This window comes from Mytilus californianus, unplaced genomic scaffold (assembly GCF_021869535.1).
Source record: "Mytilus californianus isolate M0D057914Y unplaced genomic scaffold, xbMytCali1.0.p SCAF_26, whole genome shotgun sequence".
Classification (NCBI taxonomy): domain Eukaryota; kingdom Metazoa; phylum Mollusca; class Bivalvia; order Mytilida; family Mytilidae; genus Mytilus; species Mytilus californianus.
In genome coordinates, this window is record NW_026262675.1 from 3,317,305 (window position 1) to 3,338,683 (window position 21,379).

Below are 21,379 nucleotides of genomic sequence, written 5' to 3' on the forward strand. Positions count from 1 at the left end.
ATCTCGAAAATAGATTAGGAAGAGACAAACCAAGGAAACAAATAGAAATTGAGGAAATCGCATGAAATCAAAAAGGAGCGAGTAACAAATAGATAAATCAGGTAGTAATGAAAGTCAAACAAAATATCCAGCTTCTTTTACCGCTATAAATCCTCTTTTGTGTTGAAATCTCTCCTATAAAGGTGATTCTAGAAAAGCACTTTGGACGCATGCAATTCATAAAGTGCTGTTTTCATTTTTTCAGCAGAAATGGATTCTGAAATTTTTTCCAAATCTCTGATATTCTTTAGGTATCATTTGAATCTGGAAAATGGTCTGATATTGTTAAAACATCCTTCACATACGCGCGTTTGTAATCCGACATCACCTGTGCATGATATGTGCACTCGTCCATACGAATGGTTGTAATAATAAAGACTTTTACCCATTCTTCCGTCTAGCCCCCCCCCCCCCCCCCCCCAAAAAAAAAGACCTTCAGTTTTATCATTACCATGTTCTATATTGGTATATCATTTTAATTCAACTGAAACGAAATAACCACGCCTGCATGGTAAGCTATTAAATCTCAACCAAATGGTAATGCAAGAGAAAAAAAGTTTACTGGGATTTCCTGTTGATCTTTTCTTGTATATAATATATAAAAAATATAGATGGAATAGGTCGACTTTGCATTAATTTATTGCCAATCCGCGATTATTTTTATTTATTTTTCTTTGTTAAATAGGGAAATGTCATGTCATAGATAACTAAATGAAAGCTTGTCTCGTGTATTTCTCGACTAATGCAATTTTAAATGACACCGGAATGACTTTTCTCCATTTTTTTTGTATTAAAAGCTTCATATTACAGATTTTCAACATAAATTCAATCATAATAAGTAAATGAGACAGCAATCCAATTTACAATGATGTAAAAAAAAAAAGGCATCTACAAGTCACCAAAGGGTCTGTCGATACCTATATTTTGGCATTGCACAAGGTCATGTTTTTCTCTAACGTCTTTTCAATAAATCCATTGGACGTTGGATGAGTGCTAATTGATATTTTAGCTTTATATACTTGATTTTTTTTTATTAGTTGTTATTGGCTTTAAACAAGCTTTCAGTATCTGCGAGTTATCTCGGATCTGTGCTTTGTGTCTTTTGTGTTTTTGTTAGATTTTTGTTCTTTGTATCGATCTGGTGAGTAAGGCTCTTTTCAACTGATTTTTATACTTTGTTCTTATGTTGTACTGTTACACCACTCACCCAAGTCAGTAAGGGAAGGGTTTGGTACAAGCAAACATGTTTAACCCCGCCACAGTCTGTGTGTGCCTGTGCCAAGTCAGGAGCTTGTCATTCAGTCGTTGTCGTTTGTTGCTGTATATCATATATGTTTTTCGTTTATTGCTTTGTACATAAAGCGGCCGTTAGTTTTTCTCGTTTGAATTATTTATATTTGTCATGCCAGGGCCTTTCATAACTGACTATGCAGTATATGCATAGGTATAATTGCTAACTTCCACGTCATTTGGTCTTTTGTAGAAAGTTGTTTTTTTGCCGGCAATCATACCATATCTTATTATTGTTACATTAGTAATTAATCGGTTTCTTACCCAACCCTGAATTCCGGCAATTAGTCTCCAATGTAACAATAACTTTTTTTATTATTGTAACGTTTCAATATAACCGTAGCCAGTGCCATAAAACAAACCATTACTGAGTTAGTCGATTTTTACGGATGTGAATTGAAGCATGGATGCAATTTGGATACTCCTCATTACAGAACCATGGGTTGTTTGGGGTTGGTTCAAACCTATTTTCTATGATTCAATGTGGATTCAAAATTAAATCATCTATAAAATAAACTCAGAATGGAAACTTCAGTTTGTCTTTATCATGAATAAACGTAAGTGAAAAAACTGTCAAAATAGTTGCAATTTTGGTACCCTTACGTTATACTATTTGCCAGTATCTTAATTGTCACTATGGAGGCTAGAATTATCAACCAAGCGAGTTGAAACCAAAAACCAAAAGAAAGGAATTTTCGCCCACTGCTCAACAATAAAGACGCGAAGTAGAGCTTGGAAAAGGCGATCTAAATAAATCCTAAGATATAGATATAAGAAGATGTGGTATGCGTGCCAATGAGACAACTCTCCATCCAAGTCAAAATTTATAAAAGTAAACCATTATAGGTCACAGTACGGTCTTCCACTCGGAGTCTTGGCTCACACCGAACAGTAAGCTATAAAGGGCCGAAAAATTACTAGTGTAAAACCATTCAAACTGGAAAACCAACGGTATAATCTATATAAAAAACGAGAAACGAGAAACACTTATGAACCACATCAACAAACGACAACTACTGAACATCAGATTCCTGACTTAGGACAGGTGCAAACAAATGCAGCGGGTCTAAACGTTTTAATGGTACCAAACCTTCACCCTTTTTCTGAAACAATAGTGTAACATCACAACATAGAAAGACACACTATAAAATATCAACTGAAATAGCTTAACTCAATCAAAGGACATATTAACACCAGTGAACATACACTGAACAAATTAATTTGACCTATGATACAATGTAAATACAAAATAAATAAATAAAGGGAAGAATAATAAAAGTAACATGTTATATTCGTATGAAATGTTAAACAATTTAAGAAAAACAATATGCTCGAACAAAAAAAATTGCCATTTGCAATAACTTTAAACACAGGTAAATGAAAATAATTTTGTTGTTAGGTATACGTGTACAGTTCCAATAGAGAAAGGAAATATTTTTACAAAATAAATAATTTTGATGTTCATAGTACGAAGTGAAAATTTATAGTAATACCAAACACTTATCAAAGCTGGTATATAGACCAGATATAACCATGAATAACATTAATTAGACAACTTTCGAGTTCGATGCATTTCCGTCAAAAACTCTGGTTTTAGTGAACATCATTCGTGCGTTTAGGGGCATCGTCACTTCCGTTCCAATGTTGAGCAAATGGCTGGAAAACTATAATGCTATATTGCACGAATTATTCGGCAAATTAAATTCTCATAATTGACAATCAGCACTACTGTCATTAGGGAATTGTGATTAAGTACTTACAAAACAAACATTATTTCTGGTTTATCCTGCACAATGACGATCACTAAGACGCTTGATGAAAGTTAATAGTGCAGGGATACAGGCGATCCCCTCTATCTGGTAAATGACGTCATAAAGGCGCGCATAATTGACGAGTTTTTTTCCGGTGAAGGATGAACTCGAAAGTGGTCTATTGGTATCAACAGGTCAAATAAACAAGAAAGTACGATTTGAGAGTACTCGCAGTTACTGACAGCTAGTTAAAAGCCAAAACAATTAATAATAAAAAATCATGCATCAGAGACTAAAATCAACTAAAACACATCCCAGGGATTTAGTATTTAACGTCATGGACAGTCAAAGAAGACATGACTAGTGCAATGCCAAAAATAAATGTATCGACAGACAGTAGGATAGTTAGGAGTTTAACCTCTTTATAGATCAAAATGAACGTGGGTGTGTCTTTATTCACCCCGTTTGAAAAGAATACAAATTTAGTTATGTTTTAATTTGCTGATGACAAAATCGATATTAGTGCCAATGTAAACTATATTGAAAGATCTAATTACAACATTGGTAAGATAACCTTTACTAATAAGTTTGTTTAAAGGTTCGAAGAGCTTACACGGATCACATAGTGATTTCAGCGCTTTAAGTACAATATTACCGTAAAATTTAGGATGTGAAATACCGTTTTTAATCAGTTTTCTACAGGTACAGCCAAATTTACTAATCAAATCTTTGTATCTATGAAAGAACTTAGCAAAAGTTTTACGTAATTTATGGTAACGAAATCCCTGACTTAATAATTTACCAGTGATGCATTGATTACGTTCGTTAAAATCTATGACATCACTACACACACGGGCATAACGAACGAGTTGGGATATATAAACACCGTATGATGGAGCCAAAGGAACATCGCCGTCTAAAAAGGAAAATTAACAATAGGGAATGAAAAATCGTCTCTTTTGTCGTAAATGAACACTTTACATTGTCTTTTTGTCAAACCGCTTAAATCATTGTTATAAATATTTTAATACTTATATGAAAGGGAATAATTAAAGAAAACATTTTAACATATCACTTCTTGGTCTTAAAAATGTATTGGCGATGAATGGAAAACTAGATAAATAATGTTTTTGATATTATTTTGATTATAAAAGAACGTAAGCGACATTATTTCGTTTGCCGCATAAAAATAAACAGTTTCACATGGTTGTATATAGCAAACCCTAAACATGTTCACACCAAGTGGAATGACAACAAGATCAAGTGGTTCACCATTTTCACAGACACTTCAGAGTGGACGTGCTAAAAATAAAAGAGTTGCAAACTTGTTCACGCCTAAAGGAAAAGGCACATCATCGTTTTTAAAGTATGATTATAAGAAGTTTGTAGATGAAAATAGAAATTAATTATTGAATTAAAAATATCTGCATTAAATGTTTACCCAACATCTCCTTTTATTCACAGCTAACTTGTGTTTTAGATATGACAGCATTCAAATTCGGAATATACAATTATATACATTTGCATTGCTATTTTTCAAATAAACATTAATGGGACCAGGGCATTACATGTAGCTACGATTTAGACAAATGAATTAAAATACATTTTTAAGCTTTAAGAAAAGCAGGATTTTGAAATAATATTTCATTACAAGCAGTCAGTTTGGTCCAAATTTGTTTAAATAAGCTCAAAAACATTACTGTTTAATTACTGCAATTTTTTAACCTCAGTTGGACTCATATTCATGTGACCTTGAATCTAACCCTTAGCTGATGATGGGTAACATTGTTGTACCCATTTACTAGGTGTGTTCAGCAATTAAAAAGAAAAGAATGTCAACATTGAAAGTGAAACAAGTGTGAACTATTTTGTTGACTGATTCGATCCACAAAAAAAACATCATTCTTTTACAGGTAAAAATGATGATTTACATGTACATATATTTTTAATCTCTGACAAAAATATTCAGTATACAATAGCACATGCTTATCTGTCTATTTATAGATATACATACGTTTATATTGGTCATAGACCCTATGCATTCTAGAGTTCATCTCGATGGTTAATTATATGGCATCTAGACTAAAATACACTGGAATTTTCTAATACATATTTTCGTCCATGCATTGTTTATTGTTTCTTTTAGACTTTTTGTAATTTGGATGTACATTTAAGTGTGTTTAAATTCAAATATGAGAATTTGAGTTAAATCGGTGAATATAAATTTGATGGCTAATGTCCTTTTAACAATATGCAGATAAACATTGTTGTGTAAGCAGTACACTTATTTGCATTTACAGGTAGATAACAGACATTTAGGAAGGCAGGAAAAAAGATATATGTGAATACATTGAATAGTTCTTCATAATTTCTATATATTGCATAATTTTAGAAGCCAAGGAAACAGATCATTACAGACTTCACAGCTGTTAGAGGAGACAGCTGGACATAAAGTAGAGACCTATGGATTACCATTACCAGTCTTGATTACAGAAGTATTAACTACAAGTGACAGTATGTAAAAAAAGTAGTATTTTTCTTCCTATTAGTTTTCTGTTTGCCAGACGAAACCTGCTTCAATATAGTTTGTTCCTTTGAAAAAGCTTAAGTAACTTGAGTAAGAAAAATAAAGTCAAACCTGCTGAAACTGTTACATTCATCTAAAGGTAGATTTAGTCCTGCCCAAATGTTTTCTCTATTTAGTTTTTACTTTTCAATATGCAACAATGAATATGATTAATATTGCTGGTTCTTGAAAGTAATATAAGCGCTAGGTATTTTGCTGTTCTAGTCATTTTGCACTTACGCTGCTACTGATATATCCTTCCTAGTGGTTTAAGGTTCGTGTGGTCCTTTTGGCTAAATTTATATGGAATTTGCTGTGCACTTTTTTTCCGTTCCTTCAGAAGGTGCCGAAATATACAAAGTTTGGAAAGAGGTTTGAGAATTTCCCAATAGGTACTCAGGGGCTGCTCTGGCTCCAAAAAAGTTGGAGTCAGAAAAATCGCCAGCTGCTATATTTTGTCGCCAATTTTGAAAACTTGGAGCTAGTGTTGGATAATTGGTTGAAATTACCAACCCATTATCTATTACTCCGAGTTTGCGAAAACTTATTTTGATCCGTCGGTCATGGGACCGACAAAGCATGATTGTTTGTCAGTCCTACAAAATTTTAGCCAGTCCTACAAAATCTGTCAATTTTATCCTGAAATAAAATTAATAACATATTTTATCGAAAAATAACTTTATTAATATTAGTTTTATTCTTCGCACCCACAGGCAAATTAACAATGAAGGACCAGTTCAGGTCTTCTGATTGTTCTTATTTAAAGTCATCTTCACTATCCATTTCATCATCTGAATCACTTTCTCGGCTGTTACAGTATTTGTTTGCTCCATTGTAGGGTCAATTGCCGATTGTTTGCCAGGGATGGCTCTATGAACAAATTTAGTAGGCCACGTGTAGATCGCGGCTTTGGTTTGTTTATAATAAATCCGTAAACCAGTACCGGAAATTGGCAGCGTGTACATCTGATAACCGATGTAAACACTTATTGGAAACAGTTGCGGTACATCTAATAACCGATGAAAAAAAGTGCTGAAATATGCACTACAACGGCCGTTTTTACATTGGTCATTGAGACTGGCACTAGCCTTCAAAATACTGGTCCGAGCCTCATTTTGACCGACAGGACCGACCATTTTCGCGAACTCTGATTACTATCGGTGGACAGCAACCTACTGACTATCGGTTATAATTGCATCATTATACCTTGTCCTTTTTTTGAATGAAATCATGCATTCAGTCACATTGTACATGTCTAATGTGTATATTCCATATCATTGCAGAGTTTTATATCTTCATATTTGATTTCTTGTTTCCTTTTAAGCTCACCTGGCCCAAAGGGCCAAGTGAGCTTTTCTCATCACTTGGCGTCCGTCGTCTGTCATCGTCCGTCGTCGTCGTCCGTCATCGTCGTTAACTTTTTAGATTTTGAACTTCTGCTAGAGAACCACCGAATGGAATGAAACCAAACATGGCATGAATGTTCCTTATGAGGTGCTGACCAAGTGTTGTTACTTTGTAGCCGATCCATCATCCAAGATGGCCGCCAGCGGGGACTTAGTTTAACATAGGACCCTATGGGAAATACATACAAATGTCTTCTTTTAGAGAACCACTAAATGGAATGAAACCAAACATGGCACAAATGTTCCTAATGAGGTGCTGACCAAGTGTTGTTACTTTGTAGCTGATCCATCATCCAAAATGGCCGCCAGCGAGGGACTTAGTTTAACATAGGACCTTATGGGAAATACATACAAATGTCTTCTTTTAAAGAACCACTAAATGGAATGAAACAAAACATGACATGAATGTTCCTTATGAGGTGCTGACCAAGTGTTGTTACTTTGCAGTTGGTCAATCATCCAAGATGGCCGCCAGCGAGGGACTTAGTTTAACATAGGACCCTAAGGGAAATACATACAAATGTCTTCTTTTAGAGAGCCACTGAATCGAATGAAACAAAACATGGCATGAATGTTCCTTATGAGGTGCTGACCAAGTGTTGTAACTTTGCAGTCAATCCATCATCCAAGATGGCCGCCAGCGAGGGACTTAGTTTAACATAGGACCGTATGGGAAATACATACAAATGTCTTCTTTTAGAGAACCACTAAATGGAATGAAACCAAACATAGCATGAATGTTCCTTATGAGGTGCTGACCAAATGTTGTTACTTTGCAGTTGGTCCATCATCCAAGATGGCCGCCAGCGGGGGACTTAGTTTAACATAGGACCCTATGGGAAATACATACAAATGTCTTCTTTTAGAGAACCGCTGAATGGAATGGAACCAAACATGGCATGAATGTTCCTTATGAGGTGTTGACCAAGTGTTGTTACTTTGCAGTCAATCCATCATCCAAGATGGACGCCAGCAGGGGACTTAGTTTAACATAGGACCCTATGGGAAATACATACAAATGTCTACTTTTAGAGAACCACTAAATGGAATGAAACCAAACATGGCATGAATGTTCCTTATGAGGTGCTGACCATGTGTTGTTACTTTGCAGCTGATCCATCATCCAAGATGGCCGCCAGTGGGGGGGGGGGGGGGGGGGGGGGGGGGGGGAATTAGTTTAACATAGGACCCTATAGGAAATACATACAAATGTCTTCTTATAGAGTACCACTGAATGGAATAAAACCAAACATAGCAGGAATGTTCCTTATGAGGTGCTGACCAAGTGTTGCTATTTTGTTGCTGATTTACTGTTCAAGATGGCCACCAGGATATTTTATTAAATAATGGGACCAATATTAAACCAAATTTGGCCTCAATCATTATTTGGGTATCTGTTATGATTTTAATCTATCTTTACATGATTTCTAAAACCAAAGTAGAGTCAGGTGAGCTTCAAAGGCTCTTGAGAGCCTCTAGTTATTGTCGAGCCTGCGACTTTTGTCGCAGAAAGCTCGACATAGGGATAGTGATCCGGCTACGGCGGCGGCGTTAGCTAACTTCTTAAAAGCTTTATATTTTAGAGGGTGGAAGACCTGGATGCTTCATACTTTGTATATGGATGCCTCATGTTACGAGGTTTCCGTCAGTCACATGTCCAATGTCCTTGACCTCATTTTCATGGTTCAGTGACTACTTGAAAAAAAAGTTAAGATTTTTTGTAATGTTAAATTCTCTCTTATTATAAGTAATAGGATAACTATATTTGGTATGTGCGTACCTTGCAAGGTCCTCATGCCCGTCAGACAGTTTTCACTTGACCTCGACCTCATTTCATGGATCAGTGAACAAGGTTAAGTTTTCGTGGTCAAGTCCATATCTCAGATACTATAAGCAATAGGTCTAGTATATTCGGTGTATGGAAGGACTGTAAGGTGTACATGTCCAACTGGCAGGTGTCATCTGATCTTGACCTCATTTTCATGGTTCAGTGGTTATAGTTGAGTTTTTGTGTTTTGGTCTGTTTTTCTTATACTGTATGCAATAGGTCTACTATATTTGGTGTATGGAAGGATTGTAAGGTGTACATGTCTAGCTGGCAGGTGTCATCTGACCTTGACCTCATTTTCATGGTTCAGTGGTTATAGTTGAGTTTTTGTGTTTTGGTCTGTTTTTCTTATACTGTATGCAATAGGTCTACAATATTTGGTGTATCGAAGGATTGTAAGGTGTACATGTCTAGCTGGCAGGTGTCATCTGACCTTGACCTCATTTTCATGGTTCAGTGGTTATAGTTGAGTTTTTGTGTTTTGTTCTGTTTTTCTTATACTGTATGCAATAGGTCAACAATATTTGGTGTATGGAATGATTGTAAGGTGTACATGTCTAGCTGGCAGGTGTCATCTGACCTTGACCTCATTTTCATGGTTCAGTGGTCAAAGTTAAGTTTTTGAGTTTTGGTCTTTTTTTCTAATACTGCATGCAATAGGTCTACTATATTTGGTGTATGGAATGATTGTAAGGTGTACATGTCTAGCTGGCAGGTGTCATCTGACCTTGACCTCATTTTCATGGTTCAGTGGTCAAAGTTAAGTTTTTGAGATTTGATCTTTTTTTCTAATACTATATGCAATAGTTCAACTACATTTGGTGTATGGAAATATTTTATGATCTATATGTCAGTCACACAGGTTTTATTTGACCTTGACCTCATTTTCAAGGTTCATTGCTCAGTGTTAAGTTTTTGTGTTTTGGACTGTTTTTCTTAAACTATAAGCAATAGGTCAACCATATTTGTTGTATGGAAGAATTGTTAGCTGTACATGCCTGACCAGCATGGTTCATCTGACCTTGACCTCATTTTCATGGTTCATTGGTCAATGTTTAGTTTACTTGGTTAATGTTAAGTTTATGTGACAGTTGTAATAAAGCTTTATATTTAGGACTATCAACATAATATCAATGATTAGTAAAGAGGCGAGACATTTCAGCGTGTGCACTCTTGTATTTTATTAAGCAATTAAAACAGTGAATCAAAAGAATCCAGATTCAGATTAAACTTATTTTCAATTGTCTTATAATTACAACATTTACCAAATATGACACTAAAAATTTTAAATTTCAATGGTATCATTCACATTACAATTTTAAATACATAGCTGTATCAAAATTTGAATGCTTCTCAGTAAAAAAAAATTCATAGTATAAAGTATTTAACTTTAAGCAATTTAAATTTAATCTATAAAATAAAACAAGGCATTTGGATTGAAATATATACATTTAACTAAGGGGATCCACCCAATATCTGTGAATTCGTTTGGTATGCATATTTTTATGCCTCCGCCGTAGCGGTGGGGGCATTAAGTTTTACCCTTGTCAGTCTGTACGTACGTCCCAAAATTGGTTTCCGTTCTTTAACTTGAGTTTGCCTGAACCAAATGTTATGAAACTTATACACAATGCTTATTACCACAAAACACAGATCAAGGTTGAATTTTGGTGGTGTCACTTTAACCGTTCTAGAGTTATGCCCCTTTACAAATGGAAAAAGTGCAAAATTTTTAAGTTTCCGTTCTCTAACTTAAGTTTGACTCAACCAAATGTTATGAAACTTATACACAATGCTTATTACCACAAAACACAGATCAAGTTTGAATTTTGGTGGCGTCACTTTAAGGTTTCTAGAGTTATGCCCCTTTATAAATGGAAAAATTGCAAAAGTTTAAGTTTCCGTTCTCTCACTTAAGTTTGCCTCAACCAAATGTTATGAAACTTATACACAATGCTTATTACCACAAAACACAGATCAAGATTGAATTTTGGTGGCGTCACTTTAACCGTTCTAGAGTTATGCCCCTTTACAAATGGAAAAAGTGCAAAAATTTTAAGTTTCCGTTCTCTAACTTAAGTTTGCATCAACCAAATGTTATGAAATTTATACACAATGCTTATTACCACAAAACACAGATCAAGATTGAATTTTGGTGGCGTCACTTAACCGTTATAGAGTTATGCCCCTTTATAAATGGAAAAATTGCAAAATTTTTATTTTCTTCTAAATATCAAGTAAATTTAAAATTGGAGTTATATTCCTTTGTCCATGATTATAGTTGAATCAACTACAACAATGCTTTATACAATGCAATTTTTAATTTTGACTTCCACTGTTAAAACACAGATCAAGTTGAATTTGGGTAGTGTCACTTTAACCATTATTGAGTTATGCCCCTTTATAAATCAAAAGAGTGCAAAATTTTTAGTTTCCATTCTGTAACTTAAGTTTGCCCCAACCAAACATTATGAAACCTATACACAATATTCATTACCACAAAACTAAGATCAAGTACAAATTTTTTGTTTCCGTTTTCTAACTTTAGTTTGCCTCAACCAAATGTTATGAAACTTATACACATTGCTTATTACTACATAATACAGATTAAGTACGAAATTTGGTGGCGACACTCTTACCATTCTTGAGTTTTATCCCTTTATAAACAAAAAAATTGCTGAATTTTTCATTTCCGTTCTCTAACTTTAGTTTGTCTCAACCAAATGTAATAAAACTTATATACAACCAATCTAGAGTTATGCCCCTTTCCAAATAGAAAAATTGCTGAATTTTTAGATTCTGTTCTCTACTTAAGTTAGCCTCAACCAAATGTTATGAGACTTGCACACAATGCTTATTACCACAAAACTCAGATCAAGTTCAAATTTGGGTAGCGTCATTTTTTAACAGAATTGAAATAAAGAGATTAGGTATATATGCAAACCAGACAACAGTCAACTACATGTATGATGTATTTGCCAAAGACAAAAGGACAAGGATGTATAACAACTACATATTTCAGTACAACAACAGATTCAAAACACAAGAGATATTTGGCATGATAGAGAGCCCTTTATTACAATTATCATACTGAATTGAATTACCCTTTCATATCACTCATCCATTTTCATTTTTAAACTGGAGATCAACAGAAAATTATCTACCTCTAGGTTAAGACTTCAATTTTAGAATTATGCACTAGAAATGGTATTACCCTGACCCTATCCCGTAACTATGTTTTACATATTTTAAGGAAATGAAGCATATACTTTAAGGTGTCCTGTAGTTGTTTACATCAGTGAACTTTGGTCTCTGGTGGATATTTGTTTTATTGACAATTACAATGTACACCTCATCTCTTTATTTTAATGTAATGAAAGGGTTTACAAACATCTTTCTTTAATAGTTAATCGACAACACAATAATCGGTTAAAAATACAAAATTTGGTCTCATAATGATCCATACTGAAAATATCATTTTTATTGCAGTAAAGTTTTGAATGCTTAACAAAAATTGAAGAGAAATTGATGAATTAGTTGATTTAAACTAGAGAACAAAGTTAACATTTGAATTGTTATAAGTTATCTTAATTTCATTGATATGATTTAGAAGCATTAATTCTACAGTTAATGAATAGGCTGACTTGACAACAATACTATAAATGTAGAAATTGCATACACATTCACAGTTTGTAAGAAATCTTATAGCAATGAAACAGAAGGTACTAATGACTCCTTGACAAGTGTTGGCTTATATTAAAAAAGTTATTATATATATATATATATATAGATTCTACCACTGCATTGAGTGTGATACAATATTTATCCACTCGAGACAGTTAAATTTTCAAATTTAAAATGTGAGGCTCGCCGAGCGTTTTAAATATTTAAAATTTAACTGTCGAGAGTTGATAAATGTCGTATTACACGAGATTTGGTGGTGGAATCTGTTTCTCTAATGATTTTCAAACAATACGCAGGCAAATTTATTCCTTCTTTTCGAATGATCTGCAAAAAAATGTGTTCTTTCTATGTGACGTCATCAGGCATGGTCGCCTTTTTTCATGCCGTCGCAATAGGAAATTCAGAGGAAAGCAAGAAAATTTTAATTTGAAATGAATGCCTATATAAATTATACAATGTATTGATACAAATGTCATTGAGTACATTTTGTGGTGTTTTCAGGGAATACAAATATCATTGAGTACATTTTGTGGTGTTTTCAGGGAATACAAATATAATTGAGTACATTTTGTGGTGTTTTCAGGGAATACAAATATCATTGAGTACATTTTGTGGTGTTTTCAGGGAATACAGAAATCAGTGTTAGTATCAACTCATCAGGATGGGCATGGTTAGTTGGAGGTAGAAAGCTATTTATATGGAGATATAAACAAGTACAACATGCAAGGGTAATTATTTTACAAGGCTTTTAAGCTTATAAATACAGTTTACATATTTGTCATAAAGGCAGACATGTTGACAAATTTAATCAATATTTAAGAAATACAATATATATAGATATTGATGTGTTCCAGAATTTGCATGTACCACAGACAACTGTAAATAGGACTTGGCAAAGATATTTGTCTCTGTAAAAGAAGATTCAGCTAATGACATATAATACATTTAGGACTTCTTCAACAAATTATAACCTGACGCCAGATGGCAGTGAAATATTTTGAACTGATCTATACTTACACCCCAAAAAACTTGCATAGATGAGGAAAAAGTATCCTAACAATTGTAATCAGATGTTTTCCATTAATAGAATAGTGTTTCCATAATGTTCCAACAATCATTGAATCTCAAGATAATGATCTAAATTTAAAACACCCTTCTAAAATGATTGTGGTAAAAATCATGATAATTGAATTATGAGAATTGGTCAGGTAAAATCTTGAAAAAGTATATATTTCAGTTTTTAGAAATTGAGTGACACATGACAATTTGGAAAATTTCAAAGATTATTAAGGTACATGTATTTGTGTTATTTTCAGAGTGTATTTTGTAAAGAGTTAACATTACCACCAAGTGATTTAGCCCACAATTCTGACAGAGTATGTGTTATTCCCAACAATTCAGACCACCAGTCTGCCTCCTGTATAGCTGTTTCACCAGAAGGTATAGTCAGATACTGGCCTAACATTGCAAATGAAGGATCATCTGTGGAAATAAGTGCTGAACTTAGAGGAGAAGAATGTCAGTGTGTTGTCTGTTTACCTGTAAGTTTCCAGAATTAAAGATTAATCTTGTATCTGTTGTAAGGAATGTTTCAAAATTTGGTCATCAAACTTCAGCTTGTGATTGAAATATATTATCAAAATGGTGAATCACCTTGTCTGTCTGTCCCATTGTCTGTTTGTCTAACAAATGTTTCTGTCACACTTTTCTCTGTAACAACTGAACAGAATGCATTCTAATTCAGTTGTAGGCTATATAAGTAAGATTTGCATAAAGAAAATGTTGATTTCAAAGCTAAGTAGATAACTCATAAAATATTTATAAAAGTTTAATATTAAGTATTAGAGGAATATATTTTATTTTTTCATATTACTATTAGTTATGCATATTTACAATATCTAATGTCAACTTCATGTACTTTTTCAAATAGATGAAATTTCAATTTTCTTTAAACATTAGTTGTTTTCTCCAAGAATACAAGCAAAATGTAAAAAATGTTGTTGATTAATGGAGAGAATGGAAATGGGGAATGTGTCAAAGAGACAACAACACGACAAAAGAGCAGAAAACAGCCCAAGGCCACCAATGGGTCTTCAATACAGCGAGAAAATCCTGCACCCCGAGGCAGGCTTCAGTTGTATTCTTTGCTTACACATACATTGATTTGAAACATGTAAAGGAATCCAAAGAGTCCTCTTGCTGCCAATTAAATAATCAGTATCTGTATGAATATCTGCTGTAAATATGGTGATAAGAATTATTGTTTGTTGTAAATATACCTTTTTCATTGTTTCAGCCTTTTGGATGCTTGTTAGCAACAACTACAAGTTCTCTTGTACTACTTAATATAGCAACAAACAAGGTATGTTTTATTTATCTTTTAAATTTGTAATTGATATTCCAAATATAAGAAAATACCTTCAATTGTATTATTCTTGTTTTCAGAATGTTTTTATTGGGTGTTATTGAGAGTTTATATGAAACTGAAGAGCAAAAGCATGTAGATATATTCACACATGCATGGTAAAAAGTTTTACTCACCCTACTGTTTTCATGAAAAAGAAAAATTTGACAGTAATAGAAACCTTTGCTCTCTTATGATCACTCATTTTTTACTATTTGTTTTTTTTTATGTTTAATATAAAAAAGAAGATGTGGTATGATTGCCAATGAGACAACTCTCCACAAGAGACCAAATGACACAGAAATTAACAACTATAGGTCACTGTACGGCCTTCAACAAAGAGCAAAGCCTGGACCGCATAGTCAGCTATAAACATGATAAAGGCCCTAAAATGACAAGTAAATATTTTTTTTTTATGCTTGCATTTAGTTTTTATAAGTATTTTTCTTTACATCTGTTTATTTAAGTACAATTATATTTCAACAGAACACATTAACATGTCATCTACTGAAGTCATCACAAGGAATGTTTTCTGGTATAGGAAGAAGAATGTCATCATTCATTTTTGGTGCTTCACCACTCCAGCCTACAGGGGCAGTAAGTTTAAAATGCTTTTTATCCCACTCCAACTGAGTTGTTGAGGCAAAAGGTGAAGGTATGAAAGGGCCACCTTTTTGGCCCCTTGAATTCTATAATCAAAAAGTATTCCAAATCTTTCAAATAACATCCTTCAGATTGGTATAAGACATTAGTATTTATATTTCTGAATTGTGCACTAGGTAATTTCATTAGGGCTTCGAACTTCTTGCATTTGATTAAAAAACTCAAAAACTGCCGTGTTAGTCTAATTTTGACATCTTGTTACTAATATTTAGATATGAGCCACAGGCTAACCAAAAGGGATACAAGATGTCTTACTGTGGATGCATTTATTTTTGTGTGTTCTAATTTTCATGGATAGAGGGAAGCCCCCATTTTTGTGAATATTTGATTTCATGGTTTTGCCAAAATCTGCATACAACCTTATAATAAACATTGAACATTCAAATTCATCATTCACCTTTACTAACCAAATCAAAGAAATTTTTATCCAATGAAATGTTATTAATTCACAGTATACAAAGATTTTAATATGGGTAAAATATCTTTTTGGGTAAAACCTTGGCTCGTAATTGATCTCACCAAAATCTATGTGTAAAGTAGTAAGTTTTTCAACATTTTTTTGATGTCAGAATGTCAAACAAATATTTCTGTCACGCTTTTCTTAGCTTCTACTTCATAGAATAACTTGATATTTAGACAACAACTTGACAGGGATCAGTTGTAATATGTATGCATTTTTGGGATCTGTCAGACACCCTCTTCCTGTTTGCAAATATTTAAAAATTTTTAATATGTTGAATGAACTTTAAAAACTTTGCCACACATATCTCCAGAAGTATTGAAAAGAATGCTTTTCATGTACCCTTTGTTAGTTTACTTGAATATTTACTTTAATTTTAATTTTTCATAGATGCCATGTGAGGTTAGAAGCTCCTCCATATGTTATTGAACCATTTTTAGCTCACCTGGCCCAGAGGGCCAAGTGAGCTTTTCTCATCACTTGGCGTCCGTCGTCGTCGTCCGTCGTCGTTAACTTTTACAAAAATCTTCTCCTCTGAAACTACTGGGCCAAATTTGACCAAACTTGGCCACAATCATCATTGGGTTATCTAGTTTAAAAAATGTGTCCGGTGACCCGGCCAACCAACCAAGATGGCCGCCATGGCTAAAAACATAGGGGTAAAATGTAGATTTTGGCTTATATCTCTGAAACCAAAGCATTTAGAGCAAATCTGACATGGGTAAAATTGTTTATCAGGTCAAGATCTATCTGCCCTGAAATTTTCAGATGAATTGGACAACCCGTTGTTGGGTTGCTGCCCCTGAATTGGTAATTTTAAGGAAATTTTGCCGTTTTTGGTTATTATCTTGAATATTATTATAGATAGAGATATACTGTAAACAGCAATAATGTTCAGCAAAGTAAGATCTACAAATAAGTCAACTTGACCAAAATGGTCAGTTGACCCCTTAAGGAGTTATTGCCCTTTATAATCAATTTTTAACCATTTTTCGTAAATTTTTGTAATCTTTTACAAAAATCTTCTCCTCTGAAACTACTAAGACAAATTTAACCAAACTTGTCCACAATCATTATTAGGGTATCTAGTTTTAAAAATGTGTCCGATGACCCCGCCCGCGAACCAAGATGGCCGACATGGGTAAAAAATAGTACATAGGGTAAAATGCAGTTTTTGACTCATATCTCTGAAACCAAAGCATTCAGAGCAAATCTGAGGAGAATAAAATTGTTCATTAGGTCAAGATCTATCTGCCCTGATATTTTCAGATGAATCGGACAACCTGTTGTTGGGTTGCTGCCCCTGAATTGGTAATTTTAAGGAAATTTTGCCGTTTTTGGTTATTATCTTGAATATTATTATAGATAGAGGTAAACTGTAAACAGCAATAATGTTCAGCAAAGTAAGATCTACAAATAAGTCAACTTGACCAAAATGGTCAGTTGACCCCTTAAGGAGTTATTGCCCTTTATAGTCAATTTTTAACCATTTTTCGTAAATTTTTGTAATTTTTTACAAAAATCTTCTCCTCTGAAACTACTTAGACACATTTAACCAAACTTGTCCACAATCATCATTAGGGTATCTAGTTTTAAAAATGTGTCCGATGACCCCGCCCGCGAACCAAGATGGCCGACATGGCTAAAAAATAGTACATAGGGTAAAATGCAGTTTTTGGCTCATATCTCTGAAACCAAAGCATTTAGAGCAAATCTGATGAGAATAAAATTGTTCATTAGGTCAAGATCTATCTGCCCTGAAATTTTCAGACCAATCAGGCAACACGTTGTTGGGTTGCTGCCCCTGAATTGGTAATTTTAAGAAAATTTTGCAGCTTTTGGTTATTATCTTGAATATTATTATAGATAGAGATAAACTGTAAACAGCAATAATGTACAGCAAGGTTAGATCTACAAATAAGTCAACATGACCAAAATTGTCAGTTGACCTTTTAAGGAGTTATTGCCCTTTATATTTTCAATTTTTTACAATTTTCATAAATTTTGTAAATTTTTGTAAATTTTTACAAAATATTTTCCACTGTAACTACCGGGCCAAGTTCATTATAGATAGAGATAATAGTAAGGAGCAAGAATGTTCAGTAAAGTAAGATCTACAAACACATCACCATCACCAAAACACAATTTTGTCATGAATCCATCTGTGTCCTTTGTTTAATATGCACATAGACCAAGGTTAGCGACACAGGCTCTTTAGAGCCTCTAGTTGAAATAACTGCAGAAAAAAAGTAATGCATTGATTTATCTACTCTTTATCTTATTTTTCAGCCATTACAAGCTATTAGTGTTGGCCTAACAGAAGATGATGATGATTTTCCATTCTATGTATTATCTGGTACACAATTGCAAAAGTGGACTGTAGGTGAAGGTATAACAGAAAAGGTAAACACACTTACTTTACATATGTTCTGGCACCTTTCTACACTGAGAGAATGTATTGTAGGAGAGGTTGGGGAAGGCAGTTAAAAGCTGGTAAATATCCACCACATGTGTTGTCTTATAATAAGTCATAAAAATAGGCTTTATTTTCCTACAAAATGTTTTGTTGAAATAAAGAAATCCCCTGTATATTTTAAGTAACAAGAGTTACAGGAGTGATACAATACAGATGTTTAAGGAAAGTACTGAAAGGAATCATAGGTTAGATTGAGTTCAGGGTTTTTGTTTATATCTTGCAAGTCTTTCCAAGTGGAAGAGTGTATTATTTAAGAGATGTGGGTTCATTACTTGCACTTATTCATATTGACAGACATGGAAGGATTCTGATAATGAGGTATGGCACTTTTGGATTTGGATCTACAAAGATTTCAGAAGTTTGTATTTTATCATATTTAAAAATAAAGATAAAAATCACCATTTCTGATTTTAAAAAGCACCAACAAATAAACTTGTCTCTTTTGGTATTTATCTCTCCCTTTGTTATGTGTTTTACCTTTAGGTTATATCAGTTTCTATAAAATTTAAACAGAGTTAAAAAGTTATCTGAGTTCAGATTTTGTTTTATGTTCACTTTTCATCAGATGAAATGCTCATGCTTTGAAAATTATCACCTGGGCCATACATGTTTTCAATATTTCATTGTAGTTTTGAAAGATTGAGCTTTTGTTATTATATTGAAAATATTTTTTTCAGCTGTTTTATCAAGTAGATGCAGACAGAATGTTTAGGGAGAGTATTGCAAGGAAACTTTGGGTAAGATTGTATAGACAGGGTAAATTTATATATCTTTAAGTTATTCCAATCTGAAATAAACAGCTACAAGTGTTTAGAATTTCACTTATTTATAGTTTTAGTCTGCTATTGGTAAAAGAAAGGTTAAGTGAACCTCAGTGAGACAGTCACCAAATGGTCTTCAGTCCAAACATCCTAATAAAACCATAAAACATAGTCACCAAATGGTCTTCAGTTCAAACATCCTAATAAAACCAAAAAAAACATAGGTCACCAAATGGTCTTCAGTCCAAACATCATAATAAAACAATAAAACATAGTCACCCAATGGTCTTCAGTCCAAACATCATAATAAAAACATAGGTCACCAAATGGTCTTCAGTCCAAACATCATAATAAAACCAAAAAAACAAGGGTCACCAAATGGTCTTCAGTCCAAACATCCTAATAAAACCAAAAAAACATAGGTCACCAAATGGTCTTCAGTCCAAACATCCTTATAAAAACATAGGTCACCAAATGGTCTTGTCCAAACATCATAATAAAACCAAAAAAAAACATAGGTAACCAAATGGTCTTCAGTCCAAACTTCATAATAAAACCATAAAACAGTCACCAAATGGTCTTCAGTCCAAACATCATAATAAAACCATAAAACATAGTCATCAAATGGTCTTCAGTCCAAACATCATAATAAAACCCAAAAAAAACATAGGTAACCAAATGGTCTTCAGTCCAAACTTCATAATAAAACCATAATACAGTCACCAAATGGTCTTCAGTCCAAACATCATAATAAAACCATAAAACACAGTCACCAAATGGTCTTCAGTCCAAACATCATAATAAAACCATAAAACATAGTCACCAAATGGTCTTCAGTCCAAACTTCATAATAAAACCATAAAACAGTCACCAAATGGTCTTCAGTCCAAACATCATAATAAAACCATAAAACATAGTCAACAAATGGTCTTCAGTCCAAACATCATAATAAAACCATAAAACATAGTCACCAAATGGTCTTCAGTCCAAACATAATAATAAAACCCAAAAACATAGGTCACAAAATGGTCTTCAGTCCAAACATCATAATAAAACCATAAAACATAGTCACCAAATACTCTTCAGTCCAAACATCATAATAAAACCCCAAAACAGGTCACACAATGGTCGTCAGTTCAAACGTTACTAAATGGTCTTCAGTCCGAACATCATAATAAAACCAAAAAACATAGGTCACCAAATGGTGTTCAGTTCAAACATCATAATAAAACCAAAAAAACATAAGTCACTGCACATGCAGTTTTGGATGTTGCATTTTAATGGGATATTAAACAAGAGAGGCAAAAGATATCAAAGGGACATTCAAACTCATAAGTCAAAATAAACTGACAACACCATGGCTAAAAAAGAAACAGACAAACAGACCAAAAAAAGTACACAAAACACAACATAGAAAACTTAAGACTGAGCAACACGAACCCCACCAAAAACTGGGTGTGATCTAAACAACACTTTAAATTACCATGTACTTGTCCACCAATCATAATGAAGAAATCCTTCTTATGTAACACCTATGTTATATAATTATTAATTGATGAAGTTTTGGAAATATTAGCACTGGGGTAGAAATAACAGCATTCAGGTTAAAAAAAATAGCACTATTGTATACCATGGCTAAAAAGGCATGGTGGATTTCACTACATGTGTATTTAAAAAAATAGGTTCAATATGACATGTTTTTAGAAATCTTTTCCATTTAATATGAAAAAATGTACTTTGATATAAATAAGAATAGATGTACATCAAAGAGACATCAACTAAACAGCAAAAGACATCTAAATGTCAACAAATAACCTTCAACAATCAACAGATTTCAAACCTTAAGTCAATCCCTGAATTGCCCGAGTCTGGTCAACAATTTACCGTTGAACTTTTCATGGAAAAATTGGATTAATGAAATTTCTAATTATTACAGTTTTGTTTGTGATCTTTTTTAGGATCAAGATTCCAAACATCTGACTCAGTTGAGATCTTGGTTGATAGACATGCAGTCCACCAGGTATACTAATTGTGTTAGAAACTTAAACTTA

General features: G+C 33.5%; 1 protein-coding gene and 2 long non-coding RNA genes across 4 annotated transcripts in view; 2 read left to right on the forward strand and 1 right to left on the reverse strand.

Annotated features, from left to right (window-relative positions):
- The window catches only part of LOC127732738 (uncharacterized), a 148,000-nt gene that overhangs the window by 60,043 nt on the left and 66,578 nt on the right, over positions 1 to 21,379 (forward strand). The window lies entirely within an intron of this gene.
- The window catches only part of LOC127732737 (uncharacterized), a 238,745-nt gene that overhangs the window by 48,834 nt on the left and 168,532 nt on the right, over positions 1 to 21,379 (reverse strand). The gene's annotated exons all lie outside the window — the stretch shown is intronic.
- LOC127732712 (nuclear pore complex protein Nup133-like) overlaps positions 1 to 21,379 on the forward strand; it is a 66,184-nt gene that overhangs the window by 2,460 nt on the left and 42,345 nt on the right. Inside the window, exons 1-9 of one of the 2 annotated variants that reach the window (XM_052241891.1) lie at positions 4,246 to 4,446; positions 5,473 to 5,594; positions 13,189 to 13,292; positions 13,881 to 14,105; positions 14,861 to 14,926; positions 15,455 to 15,565; positions 18,381 to 18,494; positions 19,245 to 19,304; positions 21,287 to 21,348. In XM_052241891.1, coding sequence (XP_052097851.1) covers positions 4,310 to 4,446; positions 5,473 to 5,594; positions 13,189 to 13,292; positions 13,881 to 14,105; positions 14,861 to 14,926; positions 15,455 to 15,565; positions 18,381 to 18,494; positions 19,245 to 19,304; positions 21,287 to 21,348 — 1,001 coding nt within the window. In that variant the 5' untranslated portion in view covers positions 4,246 to 4,309. Of the gene's footprint in view, positions 1 to 4,245; positions 4,447 to 5,472; positions 5,595 to 13,188; positions 13,293 to 13,880; positions 14,106 to 14,860; positions 14,927 to 15,454; positions 15,566 to 18,380; positions 18,495 to 19,244; positions 19,305 to 21,286; positions 21,349 to 21,379 lie in introns of those variants that run through there. The other variant, XM_052241892.1, reaches the window with a different exon arrangement.